This window comes from Trichomycterus rosablanca, chromosome 13 (assembly GCF_030014385.1).
Source record: "Trichomycterus rosablanca isolate fTriRos1 chromosome 13, fTriRos1.hap1, whole genome shotgun sequence".
NCBI classification, from domain to species: domain Eukaryota; kingdom Metazoa; phylum Chordata; class Actinopteri; order Siluriformes; family Trichomycteridae; genus Trichomycterus; species Trichomycterus rosablanca.
Genome location: NC_086000.1, coordinates 10,813,447 through 10,840,766, shown reverse-complemented (window position 1 = coordinate 10,840,766; position 27,320 = coordinate 10,813,447). Strand labels below are relative to the sequence as shown.

The following is a 27,320-nucleotide window of genomic DNA, read 5'->3' as shown; positions in this document are numbered from 1 at the left end:
TCTATGATTGATAAGAGGTAACAGTTGGATTTTTGGTGTGGTTTATATATGCTTGATAGGGTTTTGGACTTTGGGAAGGCCAAACGTTTAGCCATTCTAAAACCAGTATTTTTATATGTTTTGTGTTAACACTAAATTGTGTTTAAAATAAAAACACACATTAAGGTTATTTTTAAAGAAATCACTGTTTCATTTACATTGCAATGACAGAAAATTGTTTGTACAGATGATCTTGGGATTGAACTGAACGGTAAGACTATCTCTAATTATAATTTCTAGTTTTCACAGTCAGCCTAAATAATTTTATTTTATTTTTTTATTTTGGCCCACTCACAGCACTAAATTTTCTCCTCAGTGTTCATACTTAAGCCATGCTGTCAAATAATGCTGTACTTAATATTGATATGTGGACTAAAAATAAAGTTGATTGATTTTGGGACACATTTTCTCTAGCCTTGTGGCTTTTGCATTCTTCTTTAAAATGCATGTAATAATATATCATATATATAATAAAGAAATGCGAGTAAATGTCTGGTATATGGCACACACCAGAGGATCTGGTGTGATCATTTTCATCAAAGAAAAACAATTTAAATAGCTCAACACAACTAATATAACTAGTGGTTTCTCAAAATTTAACAGCCCTCCACTCGCTGCAGGTTTCCAGTGCCGGGGAAAGCAAAGCAGCCCCAGAACATCATTGAGTCACCACCATGCTTTACTGTGGGCAGGGTGTTCTTTTCAGCATAAGCTTCATTTTTCCTTTTTAGGACAAATCACCGATCCAAAGGCCCAAAAAGTTCTGTTGCTTTACAGAACAATATAAAAAACTTTTGTTGCTTATTTATATGGTTTTGAGCATACTATAGCCAACTTTTCCTGTGCTTTTGGGCTAGTAAAGGTAGACCTCTTGGAGTTTGAGCATGGAGACCTTCATCTTACTGTGCAAACTGAAACTTTGGTGTCTGCTGCCACCAAATCTTGACGCAAGACATTGCAGTCACAAGTTTTTGACCACCTGTCTCTTCAAGAATCTGATGGTAGCCAGTGAAGTTCCTTTAACTTGAACTTTGAACCTATGCTTCCAACTGTATCTCTAGGAACAGTCAATGCTTCAATGCCACTTGTAGTTCACACCTTTAAGATTGACAGGTTTTTCTTAAGTGAAGTCTTTCGGACATGAATTTGTACATGATGGGTATGTTGTCCACTTTAAAACAAGGACCAACAGTAAAATACATTAATATGAAATATATTTTTAATTCTATATTAATTAATCAAAACACATATGTGATACCCTTTTATATCTGACTAAGTGCTGATTGAACACAGTAAATTGTAATGTAGGTTTGTTACATTAAAAGTTATGAATGACCAAATGTTTGCTACATTATGATTTGTCATGATTGTGGTATATTTGCAGACCACTGTGACACTTGCATTGGAATAAATAACAATCTATATATTGTACATAGGGTGGCCAGCCTTCCAGCTTTAGGTCGGACAGACCGGTTTTTCAGCAGCCAGTCCTCCGCCCATGCAACACTAGGACGGACACTTAAAAATCCTCCTTTTGGAATAAACTGGTTACATTTTTGATCTGTCATTGGCTCAGGTACATGTCAAAACAAATGCTCGCCCACCACTGACCAATTGCAGAAGGTCTGCCCTCTAAATGCTAGTCTGTGATTGGGTGGTTGATTTCGCCCGCTCGCTTTGTTCTGCGTACACCTCTACTTGAGTCAATTAGTAAACTTTTGGAGGCAGCGAGGAACAGACTTAAATATCAAAAGTATACACAACATGGTGAGTAAAACAGTAATTTGTTATAGAATTCTTGCTTAAATTGGTCAAAAACACTGTTATATGGGTTATGGTTTCATTCTGTGTTGCAGTATCATGTCCCCCTGTTCCTGGTATGACGTTCTCCTTTTGGGGTGTAATGTCCTCCTTTTTGTGACTATAAATGTGGCCACTTTAATTGTACAGCCCAATAGAATTTGACAGAACAGAAAAAACAGAAGTGGAAAAGATTTGAGTTGAGTAAAACAATAACTGAACAGTAAATGATTACTGTAAAAATTGAATAAAAATAATGAGAGCTGTGAACAGAGCAAATCCTTTGCAACATCCGACATGTCAGATTTCTTCCTCTTGGCACTTAGAACAACAGGGTCACTTTTAATACACCAACCAATTGTACAATTGTTTGTACTCAATGACCTTTTTCTGTGTGTGAAAACAATATGAACTTTCACCCTCATGCTGAAAAGAGCTTTGTTTCTAAAGCCAGAAAACAGAACCAGCCTTGATAAAACATCTTGTTCCATGTTTCATGTAAAGTCTTTCAGAGTTTGCTGTAGAACACTGAACATCTCACCATCTCTCTTGCTGTTACTTTGTATTTTTTGAAAGAGCAATGAGTCAGTGGCAAACTACTTCACATATCTACTGCAGTGTGCCACTGCCAGGTCGGTTTCTTGCTTTCTCTTTTAATGATCATACAGCTGGTCCTGCTTCAGAGTGGGCATCCTTTAAAGGAAAGCCAGCTGATGGAGCTGTTTTAGTGAAGCGGTTGTGACTATTGTGGTGCATTATAGTTGTCTGCAGTGGGATTTCTCCTCCTGTTTCTTTAATATACTGTAAATGATCAGTTGTTGCCCTAGATGTTTTACACAAGATATCTGTTAATTTACACTCATGAGCACTTTATTAGGTTCACCTATCTGACATGTATATTCATTGATTTTACACCTAAGATACACCTACCATACAGATGAGTTTTGTAGGTATACAGTAACTGAGTGTAGCCCATATGTTACTCTGTACACTTTGTCACCCCCTGTACCCTATTTACTAATTGAAAGGGACCCTTATATGACCCCACTGACCAGATGATATTTGGGTGGTGGTCTCTGCACTGTGGGAGTTGCTTTTGATTAGTAAATGGGGTATAGTAACTGTATATGTACAAGGTTTGTCTGTATGGTAGGCGTAGTTAATTTAAAAAATGTACGTACCAGATAGGTGTACCTGATGAAGTGCTCAGTGAGTGTTTATCTTTAATTTAAAGTCAATAGTGTAAAGCCGAGGCACTAATGAAAGAGTGTTAAACCTCCAAATGACTTTTTAGAGGCAGTCAGGGGCATAACCTAGGGGTGGCCAGTGCCACACTTATAAGAAGTGGCTATCATTCTTGCCACCACAGTAATGCCAAACAAAAAGCAGAAATAAAATAATGTTACATTTATAATGCTATTCCATCAGTTTGAGTGGTGCGTTGATACCGTCCCAATAAGATGATAAAATTGTTTTGCTGACTACAAGCTGCTTAATTAACTGAGAAACTGTTATTGAGAAATGTAGTTAAATGAATAGCGCCACCACCTTCCACTACAGCATCTCTTGTAATAAGAGTGTGCTTTTGGCTTCAAAACATGATTTTTTGGCTGGTGATCTGTCTAATCCTCCCAAAGCTCCATCTGTATGGTAACAGAGTGGGTTGATGGCAAAGTGCCTTTGTCCCCACAAAGCAAATACAGCAGTTCTGGCTTTGTGCCACTAAAGCATGAATGACAGTGAAACATAAGGAAAAGCTAGGGTCTTCTTGTAGCACCTCAAAACATATTAATTATACACTCCTCTGCAATAACTTCTTAATCACTAATCCCGACAATACAAAAGCTTAAAAATAAGGGTGTATCATGAGGAAAGATGTTGCTAATGTCAGGGGATATGTAAGGTTGTCTGTCTGTCTGTCTGTCTGTCTGTCTATTTATCTATCCACACCGATCAGCCATAACATTAAAACCACCTCCTTGTTTCTACACTCACTGTCAATTTTATCAGCTCTACTTACCATATAGAAGCACTTTGTAGTTCTACAATTACTGACTGTAGTCCATCTATTTCTCTACATACTTTTTTAGCCTGCTTTCACCCTGTTCCTCAATGGTCATGACCCCCACAGGACCACCACAGAGCAGGTATTATTTAGGTGCGGGATGATTCTCAGCACTGCAGTGACACTGACATGGTGGTGGTGTGTTAGTGTGTGTTGTGCTGGTATGAGTGGATCAGACACAGCAGTGCTGCTGGAGTTTTTAAATACCATGTCCACTCACTGTCCACTCTATTAGACACTCCTACCTAGTTGGTCCACCTTGTAGATGTAAAGTCAGAGATGATCGCTCATCTGTTGCTGCTGTTTAAGTTGGTCATCTTCTAAACCTTCATCAGTGGTCAGAGGACGCTGCCCACGGGGCGCTGTTGGCTGGATATTTTTGGTTGGTGGACTATTCTCAGTCGAGCAGTGACAGTGAGGTGTTTAAAAACTCCTTCAGTGCTGCTGTGTCTTATCCACTCATACCAGCACAAAACACACTAACACACCACCACCATGTCAGTGTCACTGCAGTGCTGAGAATGATCAACCACCCAAATAATACCTACTCTGTGGGGGTCCTGTGGTGGTCCTGACCATTGAAGAACAGCATGAAAGGGGGCTAACAAAGCATGCAGAGAAACAAATGGACTACAGTCAGTAATTGTAGAACTACAAAGTGCTTCTATATGGTAAGTGGAGCTGATAAAATGGACAATGTGTGTAGAAACAAGGAGGTGGTTTTAATGTTATGGCTGATCGGTGTATACACATGCACTCACACATTTCTTCTTTCATTTAATCAGCTTGTTCTTGTCTTTTCATAAACAATGTCTGACATATATCAACTGTCATCTCTGTACAATTATTGTTAAATAGGTTAACCACCACTTAGTAAACCTATTTATTTTGTGATCTACTCTCTTTATGTCAAAACAAACTGAATTATTTAGTGCTAGCTGTATAACCAAGCATGAATGTCATAATAAACACATCTGTGTGTAAAAAAAATACTATTGGCATATTGTATATCAGGCGTCCTGCCTGCACTTTTCTCCCATTTCTGTACACTGAATCTGAGAATACAAGTCTGTACCACAGTATAATAAAATAAAATTTTATACTTGTTCCTCAAAAGAGATTTTTATTTTGTACTCATAAACCAATTTATTTAGTCTAAAAACATCATACAAGCAGAATTAATGTCCAAATTTACTTGCATCATGCCTGGTTGCAAGTGTAACAACATTTCATAAAGAATTATCTTAACAATGGACAAACCTTGGAAAAGTGATCATTTTGTTCTTTCATCTTTTGCATTTGTTATGCATGTGTGACTAAAATGCAGGGCTATTGATTAAATAAGGCAATGTAAAGTTTCTTTTAACATACATATCAGTGGCGGCTCCTGCCAAATCTCTCAGGGGGGGGGGGGGGGGGGGGGGCAATTGTTGCGATGATGGCCAAGGTGACCCATTTAATGGGTAAATTAAAGCTTAAATAATTAACGTCTTAAATCAGTTTGCCCTCACAAATAACTTTGAACATGGAGAGAGACCAGCTTTACCATTAATCATAAAATTAAGTAAAGCCTTCACACTAACAATTTAATTCAGTCTTCATAAGATAGCATTTTATTTTAGGTGCAGCAGATCCTGAGGTAATGGTAGTCTCATGTTGACGAGATCGCTAGCTGCTCCAATTATCGCTACACCAGGTTACGTGTGACGCAAGCACATAAGTACTAGCCCTCCCGGAACCCATAGAGATTGTATTGCAGTGCCTACAGTTCGAAAAAAAGTGCCTTAATATGAGAGTCTATCAGAGCAATCCGGGCGATTTTTAATCAGACTGAAATCGCCCAAAAGGGGAGGTACTGTACGGAACACAACTCAACACTGATTGGACTACGATATTCAGAGGCAAGACAGGCTATTTAGAACAGTCACAGCTAGTTTAACACTGGTTAAATGTGATAGAAAAATGTCTTCCCTTTCGCCCTTTGGTGGTGCGTCGCCCAATCGCCCTAATGAACGGGCCCGCCCATGATACATATAATCTGTCTATTGAATTTTAAAAAACAAACTGCTGTGATCCATTTAACGGACATGGACCTTAGTTCTATCCAGCTCTCCCTCTCTCAGCATGAAGGACTAATGTGAGTCAAGTGCCAGTTTACTGAATGAATAAAACAAAAGTATTTTAAAAATTAATACATACATACATTGTTTATAAAGGCAGCTATTTAAATACTTCAGTTCATGCTATCACAACTGACTGGGTACCATAGAATTAAACCAGAATTAGCATTCTTTATTATGATGTCCCTTGATAATGCTTTTATCAAAGGGCATCTGTAGCCAGGGCAGCTGTAGCCTAGCGATTAAGGTATAGGACTAGTAATCAAAAGGTCGCTGGTTCAAGCCCCACCACTGTCAGGGTGCCACTGTTGGGCCCTTGAGCAAGGCTCTTAACTTTTAATTGCTTAGAAAATATACAACGACCAGGCATAACATTATGACCACTGACAGGTGAAGTAAATAACACTGATTATCTCTTCATCACGGCACCTGTTAATGGGTGGGATATATTAGGAAGCAAGTGAACATTCTATCCCCAAAGTTGATGTGTTAGAAGCAGGAAAAATGGGCAACATAAGGATTTAAGCAAATTTGACAAGGGCCAAATTGTGATGGCTAGACGACTGGGTCAGAGCATCTCCAAAACTGCAGTTCTTGTGGGGTGTTCCCGATCTGCAGTGGTCAGTATCTATCAAAAGTGGTCCAAGGAAGGAACAGTGGTAAACCAGCGACAGGGTCATGGGCGACCAAGGCTCATTGATGCACGTGGGGAGCGAAGGCTGGCCCGTGTGGTCCGATTCAACAGACAAGCTACTGTAGCTCAAATTGCTGAAGAAGTTAATGCTGGTTCTGATAGAAAGGTGTCAGACTCCATGCCTTGACGAGTCAGGGCTGTTTTGGCCAAATTTGGTTTGGTATTTTCAAGTGAATAATAGTGTAGGGAAATTGATTTTCTTATTCTAGACATTAAGAACTGACTAAAGCTTTAGAGTGAGTTCCACACAATGTTATTGATTTTATTGAATCCGTGCAGAGATAAGAGTTTAGTAAATTATTTAACTGTCTATATTCTTGCTTCCTTGAATGTTATCATGCTTACTGTAATAAAATAATTGATAACAAAGGACAACCTGTTCGCTCTTGGCACAGCTGCCAAACAAAGTGTTAAAACAAGTTCATTTATAGTATATAAACCACTGCGTACTTTCTTACTCTCTGTCTGGAGGGTTTGTGTGTAAGATAAGTGCAAGGATATTATTTGAGGAAAATAATGCAAGACGTCTTTTGGGTTTACATTTAGAGTTTGTAAAACAGCTCTTAACACATTTTTGTTTGCTTTGAGCACTGAGAAGATTTTGCTTTGCTAAAGCAAGAGCAGCAGAGCACTACACTCCCATAATCCTTTAGGCCCATTGGCTGTTTCTAAGGCTGAGATTTATAAACACTTGTTGTTCGAATCCTTCCAAAGCTCCTCACTGGGTTGCTTTTGTGATAAGCTCAGATTGTTGTGAGAGTCGGTGAGAATACCCGGCCACATATTACAGATTTAAAATGTTTTATTCATTACAGTTTGCTTTAAGGAAGACATTAAAGAGGGTCAAATTATCTTTGATCATTCAGCAGCAGTTGGTCTCTCCCCATCCTTCCAGCTGCCTGCACAGTAAGCCAGTATTAAATAGCATAACTATTGGCAAACCATTACTTTATAGATATTAATTTGTTTATAGTGGCATTATCCTGCAAAAACAGAACATAGTTTATCTCAACTGTTGCCATAAAGCACATATTTTTGGCATCCATCAAACTTAGATTTGACTAAGTGCCAGAAGGTGAAATGTTATTCATTAGTCTGACAAATTAAAAGTCCATTAGCAATGTGCTTTTCCACTCCAACTCATACTTGGTAGAGCACATGGTGATCTTATGCTTTTATATGGATGCTTATACAATACAACTCATGGAGTAAATACAATCCGGCTAATACAATGCGGCTGAGCTGCTGTTCTAGATTTTGCAATCAGAGAAATACTATGACACTGTCACATTAAAGGTCCCAGAGCTTTTTGGTAAAATATATTCTTCCTCAAGTGTCTGTAAAGATATGGACTTATGAAGCTTTCAGCAGGGTAGTAAAGCCATATTTACAACAACCCCAAATCAGAAAGAGTTGGGACAGCATGGAAAATGCAAATAATAAAAAACACAGTTTCTTACATTTACCTTGACTTTTATTTGCTTGCAGACAGGATAAACCGAGATATTTCACTTCAACTTAATTTCATTTATCAATAAACATCCATTCCTGCATTTCAGGTTTGCAACACATTCCAAAAAAGTTGGGACAGTAAAGCAATTACCACTTTGTAATGTTGCCATTCCTTTTCACCACACTTAAAAAATGTTTTGGCACTGAGGATACCAAGTGATTTAGTGTTTCAGCTTTTATTTTGTCCCATTCTTCCTGCAAACACGTCTTAAGATGTGCAACAGTACGGGGTCGTCATTGTCGCATTTCTCCTTTCAAAATTCTCCACACATTCTCTACTTGTAATGTGTGCAGCATGTAGTTTTGCATTGTCTTGTTGAAAAATGCATGGACGTCCCTGGAAAAGATGATGTCTTCAAGGCAGCATATGTTGCTCTAAGATCTCAATGTACTTTTCTGCATGAATGCTGCCACAGTAGTGTAAATGACCTTTTGCCAAGGGCACTGACACAGCCCCATGCCATGACAGACCCTGGCTTTTGGACTTGCTAATAACAGTCTGGATGGTCCTTTTCGATCTGGAATGCTGATTCATCTGACCACAATAGACGTTTCCACTGTGCTGTGTTTTCTGATTTGGGGTTGTAGTTGGAAGATGTCTAGTTGGATATAGAGGACAGAAGAAAGCTAGCAAATAAATAGTACATTGCAGATCTGACATCTTTGGTCTGTTTAGACAGACATCACCATTATTATGAAGATTCTGTGTTGCCTTTTAATAAGATTGCAAAAGGAGAAAATGTTCATGAGTCATTAAAGCAACAAATGCATTTAAAATGTACTTATATTCTCATTTTACTAGTTTATTAGCCTTATTAAGAGTGCTACACAAGATATAAACATGTGCCAGTCTTTCTGTACCCTTCAAATGAAGGGTAAAAAATCTATTCGCATCTAAGCAATCATTCTGGCTACTTAGTCCCCCCCCCTTTAAGCATGTTAATGTGTTTAAATGATAGGTTTGCTCATAAATGCAGGCAATCATTCATGGTTGAGAAAGTTTATGGAAGGCATTTGTGTTTTATTAAGGATATAATGTTGCTAATAGAGCGTCACTTTTTTAATGTGTGCTGATGTGTTTTGCGTGATTATGGCATGCTTGAGAAGAACTGATCTAGTCTGCACACATTGGACAATTGGAGCTAGCATATTTTAGTAACGCTTTAAAAAGTCTAAATTTACATTATTTAACTGTATAATATTGCTACACTCTAAAATCAGTATGTACTTTCTGGTCCTTTATCCAAAAAGTAAACAGGTTGTTAAATATTATGCAAATGTTAACATACAAAATGCACCATAGACCGTGCCAGTCCTTCACGCTGGTTATCTGTCAGGACCCTGCTACTCACACTACCTGCTGCAACACACAACCATTTATTCTCAGAAACCACTTTATCCAAAACAACTTTTCTACTGAAATTGAACTTTTTTTCTGCAGCAAACAAATATGCAGTCATGGATGCCATGATATGCAATGGAGAAGGCAAATTCAAGCTTCATACTGGATACCAATCAATGCTTTCTGGCTAAATCCAGACAATAATGGCAGCCTACTATTGATTTGTTTTCCAGGGAAAGGTTTAAATCAATTATATTACACCAAAATAGCTTGCTGATAAGGTTCCTCTGTGTCTCTGTGTTTGCTGCTTACAGTCACACAGTTGCATTTACCTCTTTTGTTTTTAGAATGTATAAACCAATGCAAGAGTAAATTATCTTAGAATTAATTCTAGAATTAAACCTTAACATCAATGATTGTTTGCCCAGTATAGTATGCAAATATTTGACCTGGCAACTAACCCAGCGCATCATTATTCAAAAACAAGTCTGTGTCTTCACATTGTTGGTGTGAAACGTGTTACAGAACTTAGATGTTCTGTAACAAACATTTTTAATTAACAGCTGTCTATAGATTTAATGATTTAGCTTCATCTTTATAGCACTTAGGTTCTAAGTTGCTTTAGAGAAAGCACATTTTTTAATCAAAGAGCAAATTACAACATGTTCAAGCAAAATCACATTTCGTTCCAACTGCTTGGCAGAAAACTTAGTTTCTGTCTGATCATGTCATACATTTTTGATCAGTTTAACTGAATGAGAATTGAGAAATCTGATTATCTGATAAACTTTGTTTTGAATACAACAAATGCCAAATCATACTATACACGTACATCCTGCCCTAGCAGACATGGTGGCCAATTAGTGTCTGCTGCAGGCACTGCCAATTATGCCTGCTAGATGGCGTTCAGGCGACCGGTGGCAACACTGAGTTTCGAACCAAAGTGTTCAGAATCTCGGCGCTGGTGTGCTAACGGAATATTCCGCTGTGCCACCTGGGTGCTCACACGTACATTTATTAAATGAGCATAACTCATTAGTGTTTATAGTCACAGTGTGGAAATTCCTGATGTTCAAATTCCTAAATCATTTTACTAAATCTCATTGCCAACCTTTACTATTTTAACATTTTAATTCCACAATTTTACAAAAATACTTTGACATCCCCTGGCCTTAATTTTGTCTTCTTCAATTCCCTCCCATTGTAATTATGCTTTCAGAATTTCAGCCAAACACATTGCTAGCAATGTGGAAATGCAGCCATGCCAGCTTCTTAACATATAACATCATCACATTTCTGCCCTGTTATACTTGTGTTTTGCAGCTGCATGTGCTGCAAGGGAAAGTTTCTAGGAGCTACAACAGCTTGACTGCTTAGTGGTTGGTTATATGAGCTAAGTTCCGCGATTGCTCTAAAAGCGTTTGAAGCACAATGACCTCAGCAGGGAGCTTTAAATTGAGTTTTCATTACTAAGCTACTAAAAGATTAGACTTGAGATTTCTACTGTATGTATAATGCATAGAGTAAGTGAGTTGTTTAAAGAACACTGTTATTGGAGTAAGGGACGAATTCACCCCTGGCTGTCTGACCCAGACAACCCACTCAACTGGGTGCCCACACTTGACTGTCATCCCACTGATTAAAACACGTGAGTAATTTCTTGTGTATGCTAATTTAATTTCCAAACCACTGTAACAAGGTGCCCTATATGGAATATGCAACACCAGTCATTTTTTGCCTTTCATAACATATAACATTTCTTTTTTTCCATTTTAACATCTCATTATCATTCTATTAAGTGCTTTCCTGCTGGGACCAAGCTGCACAATTAAAATTATGATAATGAGTCATTTTAAGAAAGGAAAATTCCCCAGACATAACAAAATGAATGGTATATAGAAGAATATGTAATATTGTATAATCCAAGAATGTTTAATTTTATTGTGTATTTACATAAAGATTATTGTAGAGCAGGTTGTGTTTAATTGATTAAAACAGTTAAGTAAGTGAATCCCTGAGTACAGTAATCAGTGTCATTGTTAGTGTATTAACGGCAGCTACATTTATAGTGGACTGACTAGGGGCTATGTGTGTGTGTGTGAGTGTGAATGTGTGTAAGCGAGCTTATAATTAGTTGGCTGAAGATACAGGTTCTACCATAAATTTTTAATGAATGCTCTTTTATCAATCTACTGATTAAATTAGTTAGCCAAGGACGTTTGACTGAATATTTATTGATATATTAGCTATCTTGATTACTCATATTTAATCATCAACAAATAATATATTCTCATTTTTAAACCAAACACACAGACCAACAAAATAAAGAAATTACAGCCACTAGCCTTTTTTAAAATCTGAACTGAAAAAACAGCTAGGGAGCAGTGGTATACAGCAAACTCACCACAGATGTTTAAATGAGGTATGGGGTCACTTAAAAAGACCACACTGGCATTGCTTTAAATCAGTGTGCTTAAACTTCCTTCCCAGTTTAGGCTGAGGGAGAAGAGCAGTTTTTTTTTTTAATCTAAAACCACTGGTGTAATGTGCACCATGCATTTTTCAATCAGTCCCAAACAGACCAAGCATGACTTACATGATACTACCACCACCATATTTTACAGTAAGATGGTGTTATTTGCATATGCCTTGTTAGATCAACCTTGTTATATATACATAATACAGATTACATCATTCTACTGTAGTCTTATAATTCCAAAATAATGTTTTGCACATGGGGGATCTTCATCAAAATACTATTTATTAAGAATTTCAAAAACAAATTACATCACTTTTCTACACAGTCACCTTCCTTTGCGATGCATTTTTCCCAGCGCAGTACTATTGTGTTATGTTTTTGGTTAAGCGAGTGGCCACTGATGCACTGCTGCTTTCAAATCATCATCACATGAAAATCTTCTTCCCCTTAAAGCTTCTTTGAGCGATCTAAAAAGATGGAAATCAGATGGTGCTAAATCCGGACTATAAGCTCTCTCTCAGTCTCTCAGACACGACCAGTTACTACTCCTCCTGCTCTCACCGTTTCCAACCAAAATATAAAAGTGCGGAAACTTTTTGAACATTCCTTGTATTATTATGCTACGTGCGTCCACCTTGCAATAGCATTTTTTTCTGTTACACCTTGGATATAACTATATCAGTACCATATTCGTTAGTTGCAAGACTTGTCTGACTTAGTCATTCTAATTAGTTGTAGTTTGTGGATATTGACTTCTTGCTTCATATAAGGCTTCATTTCATTTTATTTACCTGTTTTTACCACAGCTTTATCATGGTTAGGTCAGGGTCACGTTGGTTTTGGTTTCCCAGGAATCACTGAATGCAATGCATTAAGACAGGGTGTTTTAAACCCTGAGTCGTGACCCTTGGGTGGGTCACAAGTCAAAAAGAAAATGGGTTAAAAAATATTAATAATTAAATAAACTATTTTAACAGGCACATAAACACAAAATGAACTTATACACGTACGCCCCCCATGTGGAGGCTTTGCCTTACATTTTGTAAACCACAGTGGGACCAGATTGCCATCATGTTCATTAAGTATATTTAGTATTGTGTTTTGTTTTGAGGCATTGTTTGTGTTGCCTGTGTCACGGTAAAAATCATGGACAAAATGTTGGTCACTTTAAAAAAAGCTTGAAAAACCATGCTGCTAGACAGCTGACCAGTTCGCCAATCCATTGTGGGGCCTTGACCCATCTACTCGCCTCAGAAATAGCCAATCATGTCTGTATGTAAATGCCCAACTGGCAGATAGCACCACTGGGGCCAACAATGTCTTCATCTACATTAAACTAATTCAGTTATCTGCCCAACATAAATCAATTAGTGTTTATACAATATTGCGTATACCCATTATTCTTTATTGCCTTAATTACCAGCTGTTTCCCCTTTGCAAGATTAATGGAGTCAATATTGTCATTTGGATTTTTAATAAATAAGCACAAACGTCTAAAAACCTGCTTTCACTTTGTCATCGTAGGCTATGTTGTGTAGGATTTTGTGACAAAAAATGAACTCAATCCATTATAGAATGAGTCTGTAATGGAATAAAACGTGAAGTAGGTGAAAGGGGTGTGCAGACTTTCCGGCTTGACTGTATGTCCTCTAGCAATTGGTTAGCAATTGGTGTGGCTGAAACTCCTGAAATTAACAATAAAGAAGGGTTTCCACATACATTTGGCTGTACTATAATCTCATATTGTGAAGGAATAGATTAGAAAAGAGCCCTCTACAAACTAAAACAAAGTTTAATTTTTGTAATTTTTCTTCTTATAGTCTTCCTTTTATTACTATAACTGCAGCCATGGCACAAAGCGCATAGGATTAGTACCTGCATTTAGTCACATGGGTTAACACACACAGTCATCAATATTCAAATAACTTCCGTGCTTATTGAACCATGCAAATTGCAGTGGCACTGCCACCCAGACATGATGTTTAATTTTGCTTATTTAAAAGATATCATCTGTACATCCAATATTCAATCCATGTGTGTTTGTTTTGAAGCCATCTTTACACATCTGCATGTATTTTATGTTAAATCGTGTGTGTTTGTGTGTTGTACAGATGACAGCGCCTCGGCTACCAGCAACATGGAGGTGACTGACCGACTCGCCTCTTTGGAGCAGCGGGTTCAGATGCAGGAGGACGAAATTCAGCTGCTCAAGTCAGCGCTGGCTGATGTGGTGAGAAGGCTCAACATCTCAGAGGAGCAACAGGCTATGCTGAGCAGAAAGGGACCAACCAAAGGTAGCATACACACAGCATACATACTCGCACAGCATGTTTCAGCCTGGTTGATCTCCAGCTGCTTTTGGAAAATTCAGTCATCTTATTTTTATTGTAAGGTGTCAGCATAAACTTACTGCAAAAACATTCACGTTTTGCCACTTCATTAGGTACACCTATCTTTTAGGACAGTTTTATACATGCATGATGTAGGTATACAATTACTGATTGTAGCTCATCTGTTTCTATGCAAAATGTGATTTATACTAAATCTACCTGTAAAAAGTGAACACTACATTTACATTTACACTACTAGAGCAAAACTGAGCAGACAGTGTGAGTTATGTGGTGGATCAATCTTAGCACTACAATTTAAACACAGTAAATCAGTGCTTCTAAAGGACTGCACCCATGATAGAATGTAAATGTAACACCATAAATAAATAAGTAAATTATGTTCTGTTATTGTGCTAAAACAAAACAACAAAATAAATTATCCTGCACTTGAGAACCAACAGCTTAAACATGATGAACAATGATTTACTAAAAGCATAATCAATATTATAGAAGAGGAACCACATAAAAACAGAAAGTAAATCACTAAAAAATGAAAATAAGCCCAAACTTGGCAGCATGCCCATGCTAGCCCACACAAACAATTATTGGCTAGTCAGGACAAAAATCATTGACAAAATGTGGGTCAATTAAAAAAAAGCTTGACAAACCCTGCATTAAGACACCCCAGCCAGTTCGCCAATCCATCATGGGTTCTTGGCCCATCTACTCCCCTCAGACATAGCCAATTATGTTTGTATGTAAATGCACAACCAGCCGATATAACCACTCGGGCCAACAATGTCTTCATCTACATTTAACTAATTCAGTTATCCGCCTAACTTAAATCAATTAGTGTTTATAAGCCCAAACTTGGCAGCATGCCCATGCTAGCCCACCAGTTTTGACATCTCAAACTCAAGAGTTTGAATCTCGGCTGACCTGGCACCTACACAAACAATTATTGGCTAGTCAGGGGGTGGGAGGCCATAAGGATTCCTCATAACTGCTGCAGTTACAACCTCTGCTGGCTAATTAATGGCACATGATCATAGACAGCAAATAATGGGGTCGTTGCATGACCCTTCATATGAATGTGTGTCCTGAAGGCAAAAAAAACTTAATGTGATAATCGACGTATAGCCATAATGCTGATATTTTTTTTATTAGCAGTCCAGTACAGGGAAACACTTTTGTTTACAGTGATTACCAATTAATATAGGATACAGTAAAATAATTTAGGGTTAAGGACTTTGCTTTAGAGCAAAACAATGGCTATTAAAATAATTTACCTCCCCAAAATTCTTCCCAGGGGTCCAGTATCTTAACTTATAAAGATGCATAATTTAAGACTATATCTCATTTTTTCCATGCACATCATTTTACTTTGTTTAATGCTGTTATATACTGTATGTTTGGTAAGCATTTTATTTCCAACCCTGAAGTAAATTTTTTTTCTTTTAAACACAATGCACTTGCACCTGATTCACTCACAAGAGAAGAATGAAAAACTTAAATATGTACCGGTATATTGTACTTACCGATATCTTTGCACCACTTTAGTTTCTGCCCTCCTCCTTCCTAGTTTTATTGCTACAGTAATGAAGTCTGTGTGGATATTAATACTCTCAGTTGTTCCTATGCTTGTCTGTGTTGATGAGCCTATATTTTTATTTTAGTTCTTAGATGCTGAGTACAATATGTCTTTTGTGTACCCTAGTTTCTTAATTTTGGTTCGGAAGTACCTAAGTCCTGCATTACTTGTTGTTTTCCCTGCCCCAAACACACCTGATTTATGTCCTTAACTAAATAACAAGCCTCAACTGGATGAATCCACTGAAATGGATGTTTTGGAGCCTCACCTTATTACGGAACCGCCAACCAGTTTTGATGCACTTGATGTTTCCACTTTTGCTGCATTGCTACAATACTATAGTGGGGGAATTGGATAGGCCTTATCTTATCAAGCTAGACTCTGATTGAATACACCTGTGCTTTCCCAATGTGTCGTGTTAATCTGCTTCTGTAAGAATTCTTCCAGTCTGCGCATAAAAAAATAAATAAAAAAAAGCAGAAATATGTCCTTATAATAGAGTTTTGTAATATAGATATAGGTACAAGGTTTACGAAACATTCATGCTGATCTAAAATGATTTATGTAGTTCAGATTGAAATGACTCATATCAGCCTTGGACTCATATCAACCTTGAAACTCATACAGACACAGGGAGAGTGTGAACTCCACACAGAAAGGACCCTGAATGCCCAGCTGTGGAATCAAACCCGGCCCTTCTTGCTGTGAGGCGACAGCGCTACCCACTGCACCACCATCTGCACCAGTGCAGATTACAAATAACAAATTTAAAGGCATTGACATTGATCTGTGACAAAAGTCTTTGTGCCCCAAATACTCCTGCATATTAGGACTCCCAGGATAAAAAAATAGTAATAAATAATAAAATTCCTGTTGTTTAAAAATATATTAAATAAAATATTTTACATTTTACAGAATCAGTTTTTCGATTGCAAAATCCATTAACTGATTATCTAATGTAACCTGCTCTAAGAACCTAGTTTCAGCTGCAATGTTTGAAACATGTTTTATCCGGAAAAATGTTTGTAAAAGGGTTTTAAAAAGCTGCACATTTAATATTGTAACATGTGGAACACAGCACTGACAAATACAAACAAATAAAAGAGTAATTAAATCCACAGGACTGTTAAAAGCTGTAAAAAAATAGGTTTGTATTTTAAAAAATCACTAAACTGCTTGATGAAAACAAAATCTTTAAAAGGAACAGGCCAATACTGACCATTTTCCTATGGTGAGCAACATGAGATCATAGTAAAGTTTATTTTTTTTGTCAAACCGCTAGTTTGTAATAAACCCAAATAAAATACTGTATATGAAGAACTAAGATTCTAATTCTGCTTTGTCTTATGCACCACAGAGGGCAAAAAATAAAGGGGGGTGGGCCCTAATTAAGCTTGACTGATGAAAGTGTTTGATTACAGATATATTTTGATTAGCAGGCTACAAGAGCTGCAGCTCACTATGTGCAACAAAACTTCCCCATCACCCACTACTAGACAAAAATCTGACCCAAATGTCTGATGTTTGGTCTTTTAATGTCTGTGCACTATTCATTAGGGTGAATTGTGGCTGCTTATGTTTGACCAAAACCACTTTAGGTTGGTTGATTTGTTTGCGCCCTTTCTGATTTCTTTTTTATACCGAGCTCTTCTGATTTTTCTTCTTTTTGTGTCTCTTTGATCTCGTTCTGCAGTGATTCTCTTTGAGAGTGTGTAAATCCGTATGCGTTGCGTATATGCTCAGCAACTGGAGTAATCTGCAGGGATGAATATTTAATAGAGTTGCTCCCAGGGCAATATAAATAGAGACTCCCTGCATAGATCTCTGCTGTCAGCAGTCATGGAGGTGTATGCTCATGCAACTAAAATGGAACAAAGAGAGACCTAGAATTTAACCGAATAAATGAATAAAAAGAAGATAATTCCACATAATCTTAGTCTAAATAAAACTAGCAGATAATGGAAAAGGTCAAATTTGCATATTCCTTAGTGGATCATTTTTCCACACTTGCTTCAGTCACCTGGTAAATGAAGTTAATTAGCTTTTTAAATGAACATTTTTATAAACTCTAAATGTCTTATATCTTACTGTTGTCTTCTCTCACAGCCAGGGCAATGATTGCAGCCCTACCACTAAAACCCACAATTAACAATGGCAATCTTCCACCAAAGAAAACTGGCACACTACCATCACCCTCAATCTTCAGGAAAGACAACTATTTTCCAGCGACCAAAAGGTAAGATATTCTTGATTTAACTTAGAATTAGAGATTTTAAGTTTCAGACTTAATTTATTTACCACTAATGAACCCATGAATCCTAGCACTATTTGGACTTAAGTATTAGGACACCCCATCTAATTTTTGAATTCATGAATATTGAAATTATTGAAAACTAAATGCTTTGTACTTTGCAGCAGAGTATAGGGAAGGCCCTTTTCAGCATGACTGTGCCTTTGTGCACAAAGCTAGGTCTATAAAGTCCCCACCCCCACTGAACAGCTTTGGAAAAAAATGGCTTTCTTGTCCAACGTCAGTGCCCAGCCAGCCATACAAATGCTGTTTTGACTTAACAGGCACAAATTCCCACAGACATACTTAAAAGTCTTGTCAGAAGCTTTCTCAGAAGAGTGAATGTTGTTCTAACTAAAGAAATCACATCAACATCTATTTAAATGCCATTTGATGCATTAATAGCACATTAAATGCTGAAATAGCACAAACAGAGCAAATTTAACCATTGTCTTGAAATCATTGTTTGTTATCACATACAGGGGTTGGACAATGAAACTGAAACACCTGTCATTTTAGTGTGGGAGGTTTCATGGCTAAATTGGACCAGTCTGGTGGCCAATCTTCATTAATTGCACATTGCACCAGTAAGAGCAGAGTGTGAAGGTTCAATTAGCAGGGTAAGAGCACAGTTTTGCTCAAAATATTGCAATGCACACAACATTATGGGTGACATACCAGAGTTCAAAAGAGGACAAATTGTTGGTGCACGTCTTGCTGGCGCATCTGTGACCAAGACAGCAAGTCTTTGTGATGTATCAAGAGCCACGGTATCCAGGGTAATGTCAGCATACCACCAAGAAGGACAAACCACATCCAACAGGATTAACTGTGGACGCAAGAGGAAGCTGTCTGAAAGGGATGTTCGGGTGCTAACCCGGATTGTATCCAAAAAACATAAAACCACGGCTGCCCAAATCACGGCAGAATTAAATGTGCACCTCAACTCTCCTGTTTCCACCAGAACTGTCCGTCGGGAGCTCCACAGGGTCAATATACACGGCCGGGCTGCTATAGCCAAACCTTTGGTCACTCGTGCCAATGCCAAACGTCGGTTTCAATGGTGCAAGGAGCGCAAATCTTGGGCTGTGGACAATGTGAAACATGTATTGTTCTCTGATGAGTCCACCTTTACTGTTTTCCCCACATCCGGGAGAGTTACGGTGTGGAGAAGCCCCAAAGAAGCGTACCACCCAGACTGTTGCATGCCCAGAGTGAAGCATGGGGGTGGATCAGTGATGGTTTGGGCTGCCATATCATGGCATTCCCTTGGCCCAATACTTGTGCTAGATGGGCGCGTCACTGCCAAGGACTACCGAACCATTCTGGAGGACCATGTGCATCCAATGGTTCAAACATTGTATCCTGAAGGCGGTGCCGTGTATCAGGATGACAATGCACCAATACACACAGCAAGACTGGTGAAAGATTGGTTTGATGAACATGAAAGTGAAGTTGAACATCTCCCATGGCCTGCACAGTCACCAGATCTAAATATTATTGAGCCACTTTGGGGTGTTTTGGAGAAGCGAGTCAGGAAACGTTTTCCTCCACCAGCATCACGTAGTGACCTGGCCACTATCCTGCAAGAAGAATGGCTTAAAATCCCTCTGACCACTGTGCAGGACTTGTATATGTCATTTCCAAGACGAATTGATGCTGTATTGGCCGCAAAAGGAGGCCCTACACCATACTAATAAATTATTGTGGTCTAAAACCAGGTGTTTCAGTTTCATTGTCCAACCCCTGTATATACCACTGGTTAAGTACCCATAGTTGATAACACTAATAAAATAAATGAAAATCATCAGAAGGGTTCTTGTAATTAATTTACTCATGAAAAAAAGAATGGGCACAGCTGATATCACTCTAATCTCTGATATTTGAGAAATTGCATATAGAAAGTTTATATATTAGCATTAACACTGATCTTTTAAACTTTTTCTCTGAACATTATTTCTATAAATGTATATCCAATAACCAAAGCAGTGTTTTGCTTGCATAAAAACTTTATAGCTAGAGTCATTTATTTTTTGTGCTTTGCATTTAGTCACCTTTTTGTAAAGATTGATTACACAAAGGTTAAGGTAGACGTGGGTAAATATTTTGAAAACGTCATAAGAGTTTAAACCACAATGTACAGTGTATCACAAAAGTGAGTACACCCCTCACATTTCTGCAGATATTTAAGTATATCTTTTCATGGGACAACACTGACAAAATGACACTTTGACACAATGAAAAGTAGTCTGTGTGCAGCTTATATAACAGTGTAAATTTATTCTTCCCTCAAAATAACTCAATATACAGCCATTAATGTCTAAACCACTGGCAACAAAAGTGAGTACACCCCTTAGTGAAAGTTCCTGAAGTGTCAATATTTTGTGTGGCCACCATTATTTCCCAGAACTGCCTTAACTCTCCTGGGCATGGAGTTTACCAGAGCTTCACAGGTTGCCACTGGAATGCTTTTCCACTCCTCCATGACGACATCACGGAGCTGGCGGATATTCGAGACTTTGCGCTCCTCCACCTTCCGCTTGAGGATGCCCCAAAGATGTTCTATTGGGTTTAGGTCTGGAGACATGCTTGGCCAGTCCATCACCTTTACCCTCAGCCTCTTCAATAAAGCAGTGGTCGTCTTAGAGGTGTGTTTGGGGTCATTATCATGCTGGAACACTGCCCTGCGACCCAGTTTCCGGAGGGAGGGGCTCATGCTCTGCTTCAGTATTTCACAGTACATATTGGAGTTCATGTGTCCATCAATGAAATGTAACTCCCCAACACCTGCTGCACTCATGCAGCCCCAGACCATGGCATTCCCACCACCATGCTTGACTGTAGGCATGACACACTTATCTTTGTACTCCTCACCTGATTGCCGCCACACATGCTTGAGACCATCTGAACCAAACAAATTAATCTTGGTCTCATCAGACCATAGGACATGGTTCCAGTAATCCATGTCCTTTGTTGACATGTCTTCAGCAAACTGTTTGCGGGCTTTCTTGTGTAGAGACTTCAGAAGAGGCTTCCTTCTGGGGTGACAGCCATGCAGACCAATTTGATGTAGTGTGCGGCGTATGGTCTGAGCACTGACAGGCTGACCCCCCACCTTTTCAATCTCTGCAGCAATGCTGACAGCACTCCTACGCCTATCTTTCAAAGACAGCAGTTGGATGTGACGCTGAGCACGTGCACTCAGCTTCTTTGGACGACCAACGCAAGGTCTGTTCTGAGTGGACCCTGCTCTTTTAAAACTCTGGATGATCTTGGCCACTGTGCTGCAGCTCAGTTTCAGGGTGTTGGCAATCTTCTTGTAGCCTTGGCCATCTTCATGTAGCGCAACAATTCGTCTTTTAAGATCCTCAGAGAGTTCTTTGCCGTGAGGTGCCATGTTGGAGCTTTCAGTGACCAGTATGAGAGAGTGTGAGAGCTGTACTACTAAATTGAACACACCTGCTCCCTATGCACACCTGAGACCTAGTAACACTAGCGAGTCACATGACATTTTGGAGGGAAAATGACAAGCAGTGCTCAATTTGGACATTTAGGGGTGTAGTCTCTTAGGGGTGTACTCACTTTTGTTGCCGGTGGTTTAGACATTAATGGCTGTATATTGAGTTATTTTGAGGGAAGAATAAATTTACACTGTTATATAAGCTGCACACAGACTACTTTTCATTGTGTCAAAGTGTCATTTTGTCAGTGTTGTCCCATGAAAAGATATACTTCAATATCTGCAGAAATGTGAGGGGTGTACTCACTTTTGTGATACACTGTATGTGAGAAGATATGTTGTGTGTTGAATGGATGAAGGTGCCAGAATTGCAAAAGACATTGAGCCAGTTTGTGGAGAAGCTCATTTAGGGTTTGCAATAGGGTAACCATGTAATGTATCATTACTTTCAATAGTTAATCGGATTTCCTGCAATGATCTTACCAGATTGCTGACACAGCGAGACGAAACCTTATCTATTCTACCTGAGGATAATCCATCTAGTTTAGAGAAGTACAGGCATGGTGGACCAAGGAAGAATAGTCCTTCAGAAACAATTTTAATGCTTTGTAGACACTGATTTCTAAGTTTAAAATGTTTTAACTGATATGACCTCTTGTTTCTATCCTTAACAAAGCTAATATTTCACTACATTTTCTTTAAAATGTGCTTGTTGCCATCCATTACATTTGGCATTTTCTTTCTATGCCTTCTCTGCAATGTAGATGTGCAAATTGTCTACATTTTATAAATGCCAGCATGTCAAAAGAGCCTGATAGCGTAATCTCTTCCTAACACATGTCCTCAGAGACTAAACCTGGCATTTTTCATGACAGTAGTAGTCCAGCAGCCACTATATTCATTGTAGTAATCAGTCTTCATCTCATAACTTCCACACATTATGTTTTCACTTCCTCAGTCACTGTCTCGCCTGGAGCCCAAATATGATAACATAAGCAGAGGTGGAATGAGATGATGGATTACTCAATGATTCATGAACAAAGCACTGTGAATAAATGAATAAGCCTATTTCAATTCTTGGTATATTAATTATTTCTTTTATTTAATTTCTCCAACCACTGACAGAGTAGGAAACAGTCATGTTCACCTGGGAAAAAATTGAAGAGGCCAATCCACCTTTTACATGTTTTTAAAAGGCGCGGGGAAACTGGAATGCGTTAAGTGAACCTAGCATAGAAAGAACTCTAATCAAGGCAGTGAATCAAGAATCTTAAGACCCATGTTGCCTTGTCACATTCACTCTAACAACTGTGCTGTTATGCTTCTACTCAGATCACTTTATTGGTGGGACTATGTACTCACATGACTATCATTCTTATCCTGAACAATTTACTATCTCTGTATAGAATGTGTTAATTTGTCAGGCTTGTACATGAACAATCAAGTACATTCAAGCAGTTATTTTGCCTCTGCAAACTTTGGGAACTGAACATTCTTTGGCTCCAGCACATAGTTCCATAGTTCCTATTGTTTTTTGCCTCTCCACCGGGTCTTACACTGACTTTCTTTAGCACTCTGACTAACTAAAGGCTGTGCTGACTTTAAATGAACTCTACATGGCTGAAGGTTTTAACAAAAGCACCTCTTCAAACTCAAACATCCAGTCACAGATAATAACATCACCACTCAACCGACCTGAAATGACTTTATCCGTGCAGCCAGGATTGTGCTTGCTCCTGGAAAAAAATAGAATGCTGATAAGGTCTTTTTTCTTTTGTTGAAGCATTTGAAAGGGCAGTCAGTGCACATTCAGACTCTCTGTCTATGCAAAGCGATGGCAAATCTGATAATAAGCATGTTACGGAAAGACTCGCTTGTCCAGCTGTGTCCAGCATGGGGTTTTTATGTCTTCAAAAAAAACATACAGACTAAATATGAGCTATAACTGGTTGTCAGTAGCGGTCCATGTTTGTGTATTATCTATTCATAACCATTTCCTGTTCTCTGTGTGAATGTTTACGCTCATGCACAGCATCAGTTCCTGACTAAAGTGTAGGCTTAAATGTGAAAAACTATTTCTCACATAGGGTTACTTGTCATTCAATTCAAGAACAAACTTTTTAATAACAACTAGACATTTGTGACCCTGATTTATCAAGACCTCAGGTCCACAGTTCCAATTTGCTTCAACAGATTAATATACACCCATAAGCCCCAACATTGAAACCAGTGACATGTGAAGTGAATGGCAAAATAATAACATAAGATAATAATTATCTCATTACAATAACACTTGTCAAAGGGTGGGATATATTAAGCACCACTGGGCAAGCGTAAGGATCTGAGTGATCCCTATAGATATACAGTGTATCACAAAAGTGAGTACACCCCTCACATTTCTGCAAATATTTCATTATATCTTTTCATGGGACAACACTATAGACATAAAACTTGGATATAACTTAGAGTAGTCAGTGTACAACTTGTATAGCAGTGTAGATTTACTGTCTTCTGAAAATAACTCAACACACAGCCATTAATGTCTAAATAGCTGGCAACATAAGTGAGTACACCCCACAGTGAACATGTCCAAATTGTGCCCAAATGTGTCGTTGTCCCTCCCTTGTGTCATGTGTCAAGGTCCCAGGTGTAAATGGGGAGCAGGGCTGTTAAATTTGGTGTTTTGGGTACAATTCTCTCATACTGGCCACTGGATATTCAAAATGGCACCTCATGGCAAAGAACTCTCTGAGGATGTGAGAAATAGAATTGTTGCTCTCCACAAAGATGGCCTGGGCTATAAGAAGATTGCTAACACCCTGAAACTGAGCTACAGCATGGTGGCCAAGGTCATACAGCGGTTTTCCAGGACAGGTTCCACTCGGAACAGGCTTCGCCAGGGTCGACCAAAGAAGTTGAGTCCACGTGTTCGGCGTCATATCCAGAGGTTGGCTTTAAAAAATAGACACATGAGTGCTGCCAGCATTGCTGCAGAGGTTGAAGACGTGGGAGGTCAGCCTGTCAGTGCTCAGACCATACGCCGCACACTGCATCAACTCGGTCTGCATGGTCTGCATGGTCGTCATCCCAGAAGGAAGCTGATGCACAAGAAAGCCCGCAAACAGTTTGCTGAAGACAAGCAGTCCAAGAACATGGATTACTGGAATGCCCTGTGGTCTGACGAGACCAAGATAAACTTGTTTGGCTCAGATGGTGTCCAGCATGTGTGGCGGCGCCCTGCTGAGAAGTACCAAGACAACTGTATCTTGCCTACAGTCAAGCATGGTGGTGGTAGCATCATGGTCTTGGGCTGCATGAGTGCTGCTGGCACTGGGGAGCTGCAGTTCATTGAGGGAAACATGAATTCCAACATGTACTGTGACATTCTGAAACAGAGCATGATCCCCTCCCTTCGAAAACTGGGCCTCATGGCAGTTTTCTAACAGGATAACGACCCCAAACACAACCTCCAAGATGACAACTGCCTTGCTGAGGAAGCTGAAGGTAAAGGTGATGGACTAAACCCAATTGAGCAACTGTGGCGCATCCTCAAGTGGAAGGTGGAAGAGTTCAAGGTGTCTAACATCCACCAGCTCCGTGATGTCATCATGGAGGAGTGGAAGAGGATTCCAGTAGCAACCTGTGCAGCTCTGGTGAATTCCATGCCCAGGAGGGTTAAGGCAGTGCTGGATAATAATGGTGGTCACACAAAATATAGACACTTTGGGCACAATTTGGACATGTTCACTGTGGGGTGTACTCACTTATGTTGCCAGCCATTTAGACATTAATGGCTGTGTGTTGAGTTATTTTCAGAAGACAGTAAATCTACACTGCTATACAAGTTGTACACTGACTACTCTAAGTTATATCCAAGTTTTATTTCTATAGTGTTGTCCCATGAAAAGATATAATAAAATATTTGCAGAAATGTGAGGGGTGTACTCACTTTTGTGATACACTGTATATGATGGATCTTCAAAATGACATTTTTTAATGCAGTGGTTAATACTTACAAAAAGTGGTCTTAGTAAGGACAACCAGTGAACTGGCTCATTCATGTGAGTGGAGTGCGAAGAGTAGCCCATCTGATCTGATCCCAAACAAGAGCTACTATAGCACAAATTGCAGTTACAGCTTGCTGCATATGAGGCTGCATAGTTGCAGACAGGTCATTGCAAAAAAAGCACCTACAGTGGGCATGTGCACATCAGAACTAGACCATGGAGGAATAGAAAAGGTGGCCTGGCATGATTAATCACCTTTCTTTTACATCATGTGGGCAGCCAGGTGCGTGTACAATGCTTACCTGGGAAGGGGTCGGGACCAGGATGCATTATTGGAAGAATTCATGATGACAGGGGCAATGTTCTGCTGGAAAGCCTTGAGTCCTGTTTGGAAAAAAAATATGCATGCTGTGTGTAAACTGGTCTTTACTCACAGTATATTTGTCAAATACTTGGCAATGTGCTAATTTTACATATGCATTAAGAAAAGATCACACAAATATTGTGAATTCTGCAAAAATAGGGGTGCACCGTATCACATATTCTGTTTGATTTAATAAAATATAGGCAATAAGTGGCAGCTGGTTTTGTACATAATTCTCCCAGTCTGCCAGCTCGCTGTTAATTCTGACATTTTAAATACTTTTGAATCCATTTGGGCTGGGTTTTTTTCCAGATGGCAGCAATTTGCATTCATTGAATTCATTATTTAAACTATTTTAGAATTATTTAGGTAAAAGGCATGGCTTTAAGTCAGCTTGTCCCCCATTACTGATTTTGTAGTGAAGTTTGGCAACCCTGGTCATACAGGCACAAACTTTGACCACTTATTTGAATGTAGGTTTTAAACCTTAATAAAAAGACTTCTACTTGTTGGCAGTGGCAAGCACAGTATGTGTAATTAGCTACAGCTTTATTAAGTTTGAGTGCAGGTTGTGGCTACAACTAATTTTAACTCTGCCTTCTCATACATTTACATTTTTGGCATTTAGCAGATGCTTTTATCCAAAGCGACTTTCAGTACTGTGACAGTGTATTGTCTTAGCAATTAAGGGTTAAGGGCCTTGTTTAAGAGCGCAATAGTGGTAAACTGGCAGTTGTGAAGGCTTGAACCAGCGACCTTTTGATTACTAGTCCAGTACCTCAACCACTAGGCTACAACTGGCATACTGCCATACATCCATTGTAAATAATAGCAAAACATATATAAATTCATTTTTTGGTAAAAAATATGGAACATATCAACAAGTATGTTCATCATTTTGTTTTTATTAAGTTTTAATAGTAGAGAGAATTATGTCCTTGTGTCCCTAGTGGATGCCCCTAATAAACAAAAGAACTTACCATTCCATGTCAGACTCTACCTCTTGCCCAAGATTATAGTAATATCTGACCCTCTGCTATTCTTTTTCAGCACTGTGAAAAGAACAAGCTCGTCTGAGCATGTCGGTCCCAGCAGTAGTAGGAAAGACAGTGGAGGTGAAGCCAAGAGTAATCGGACACGCACCAGCACAGCAGGGAGCAACTTGAACAGCAAGAAAGCAAGCGAAAGGTACAGCAACCCTGACCTCAACTCAATCTCATTACTGAC

At 38.9% G+C, this 27,320-nt stretch overlaps 1 protein-coding gene across 2 annotated transcripts in view; it reads left to right on the top strand.

Moving 5' to 3' along the window:
* eml1 (EMAP like 1) overlaps window positions 1-27,320 on the top strand; it is a 60,105-nt gene that overhangs the window by 6,286 nt on the left and 26,499 nt on the right. Inside the window, exons 1-4 of one of the 2 annotated variants that reach the window (XM_063006949.1) lie at window positions 13,998-14,063; window positions 14,163-14,345; window positions 18,079-18,208; window positions 27,144-27,281. In XM_063006949.1, the coding sequence (XP_062863019.1) occupies window positions 14,027-14,063; window positions 14,163-14,345; window positions 18,079-18,208; window positions 27,144-27,281 (488 nt within the window). In that variant the 5' untranslated portion in view covers window positions 13,998-14,026. Of the gene's footprint in view, window positions 1-13,997; window positions 14,064-14,162; window positions 14,346-18,078; window positions 18,209-27,143; window positions 27,282-27,320 lie in introns of those variants that run through there. The other variant, XM_063006948.1, reaches the window with a different exon arrangement.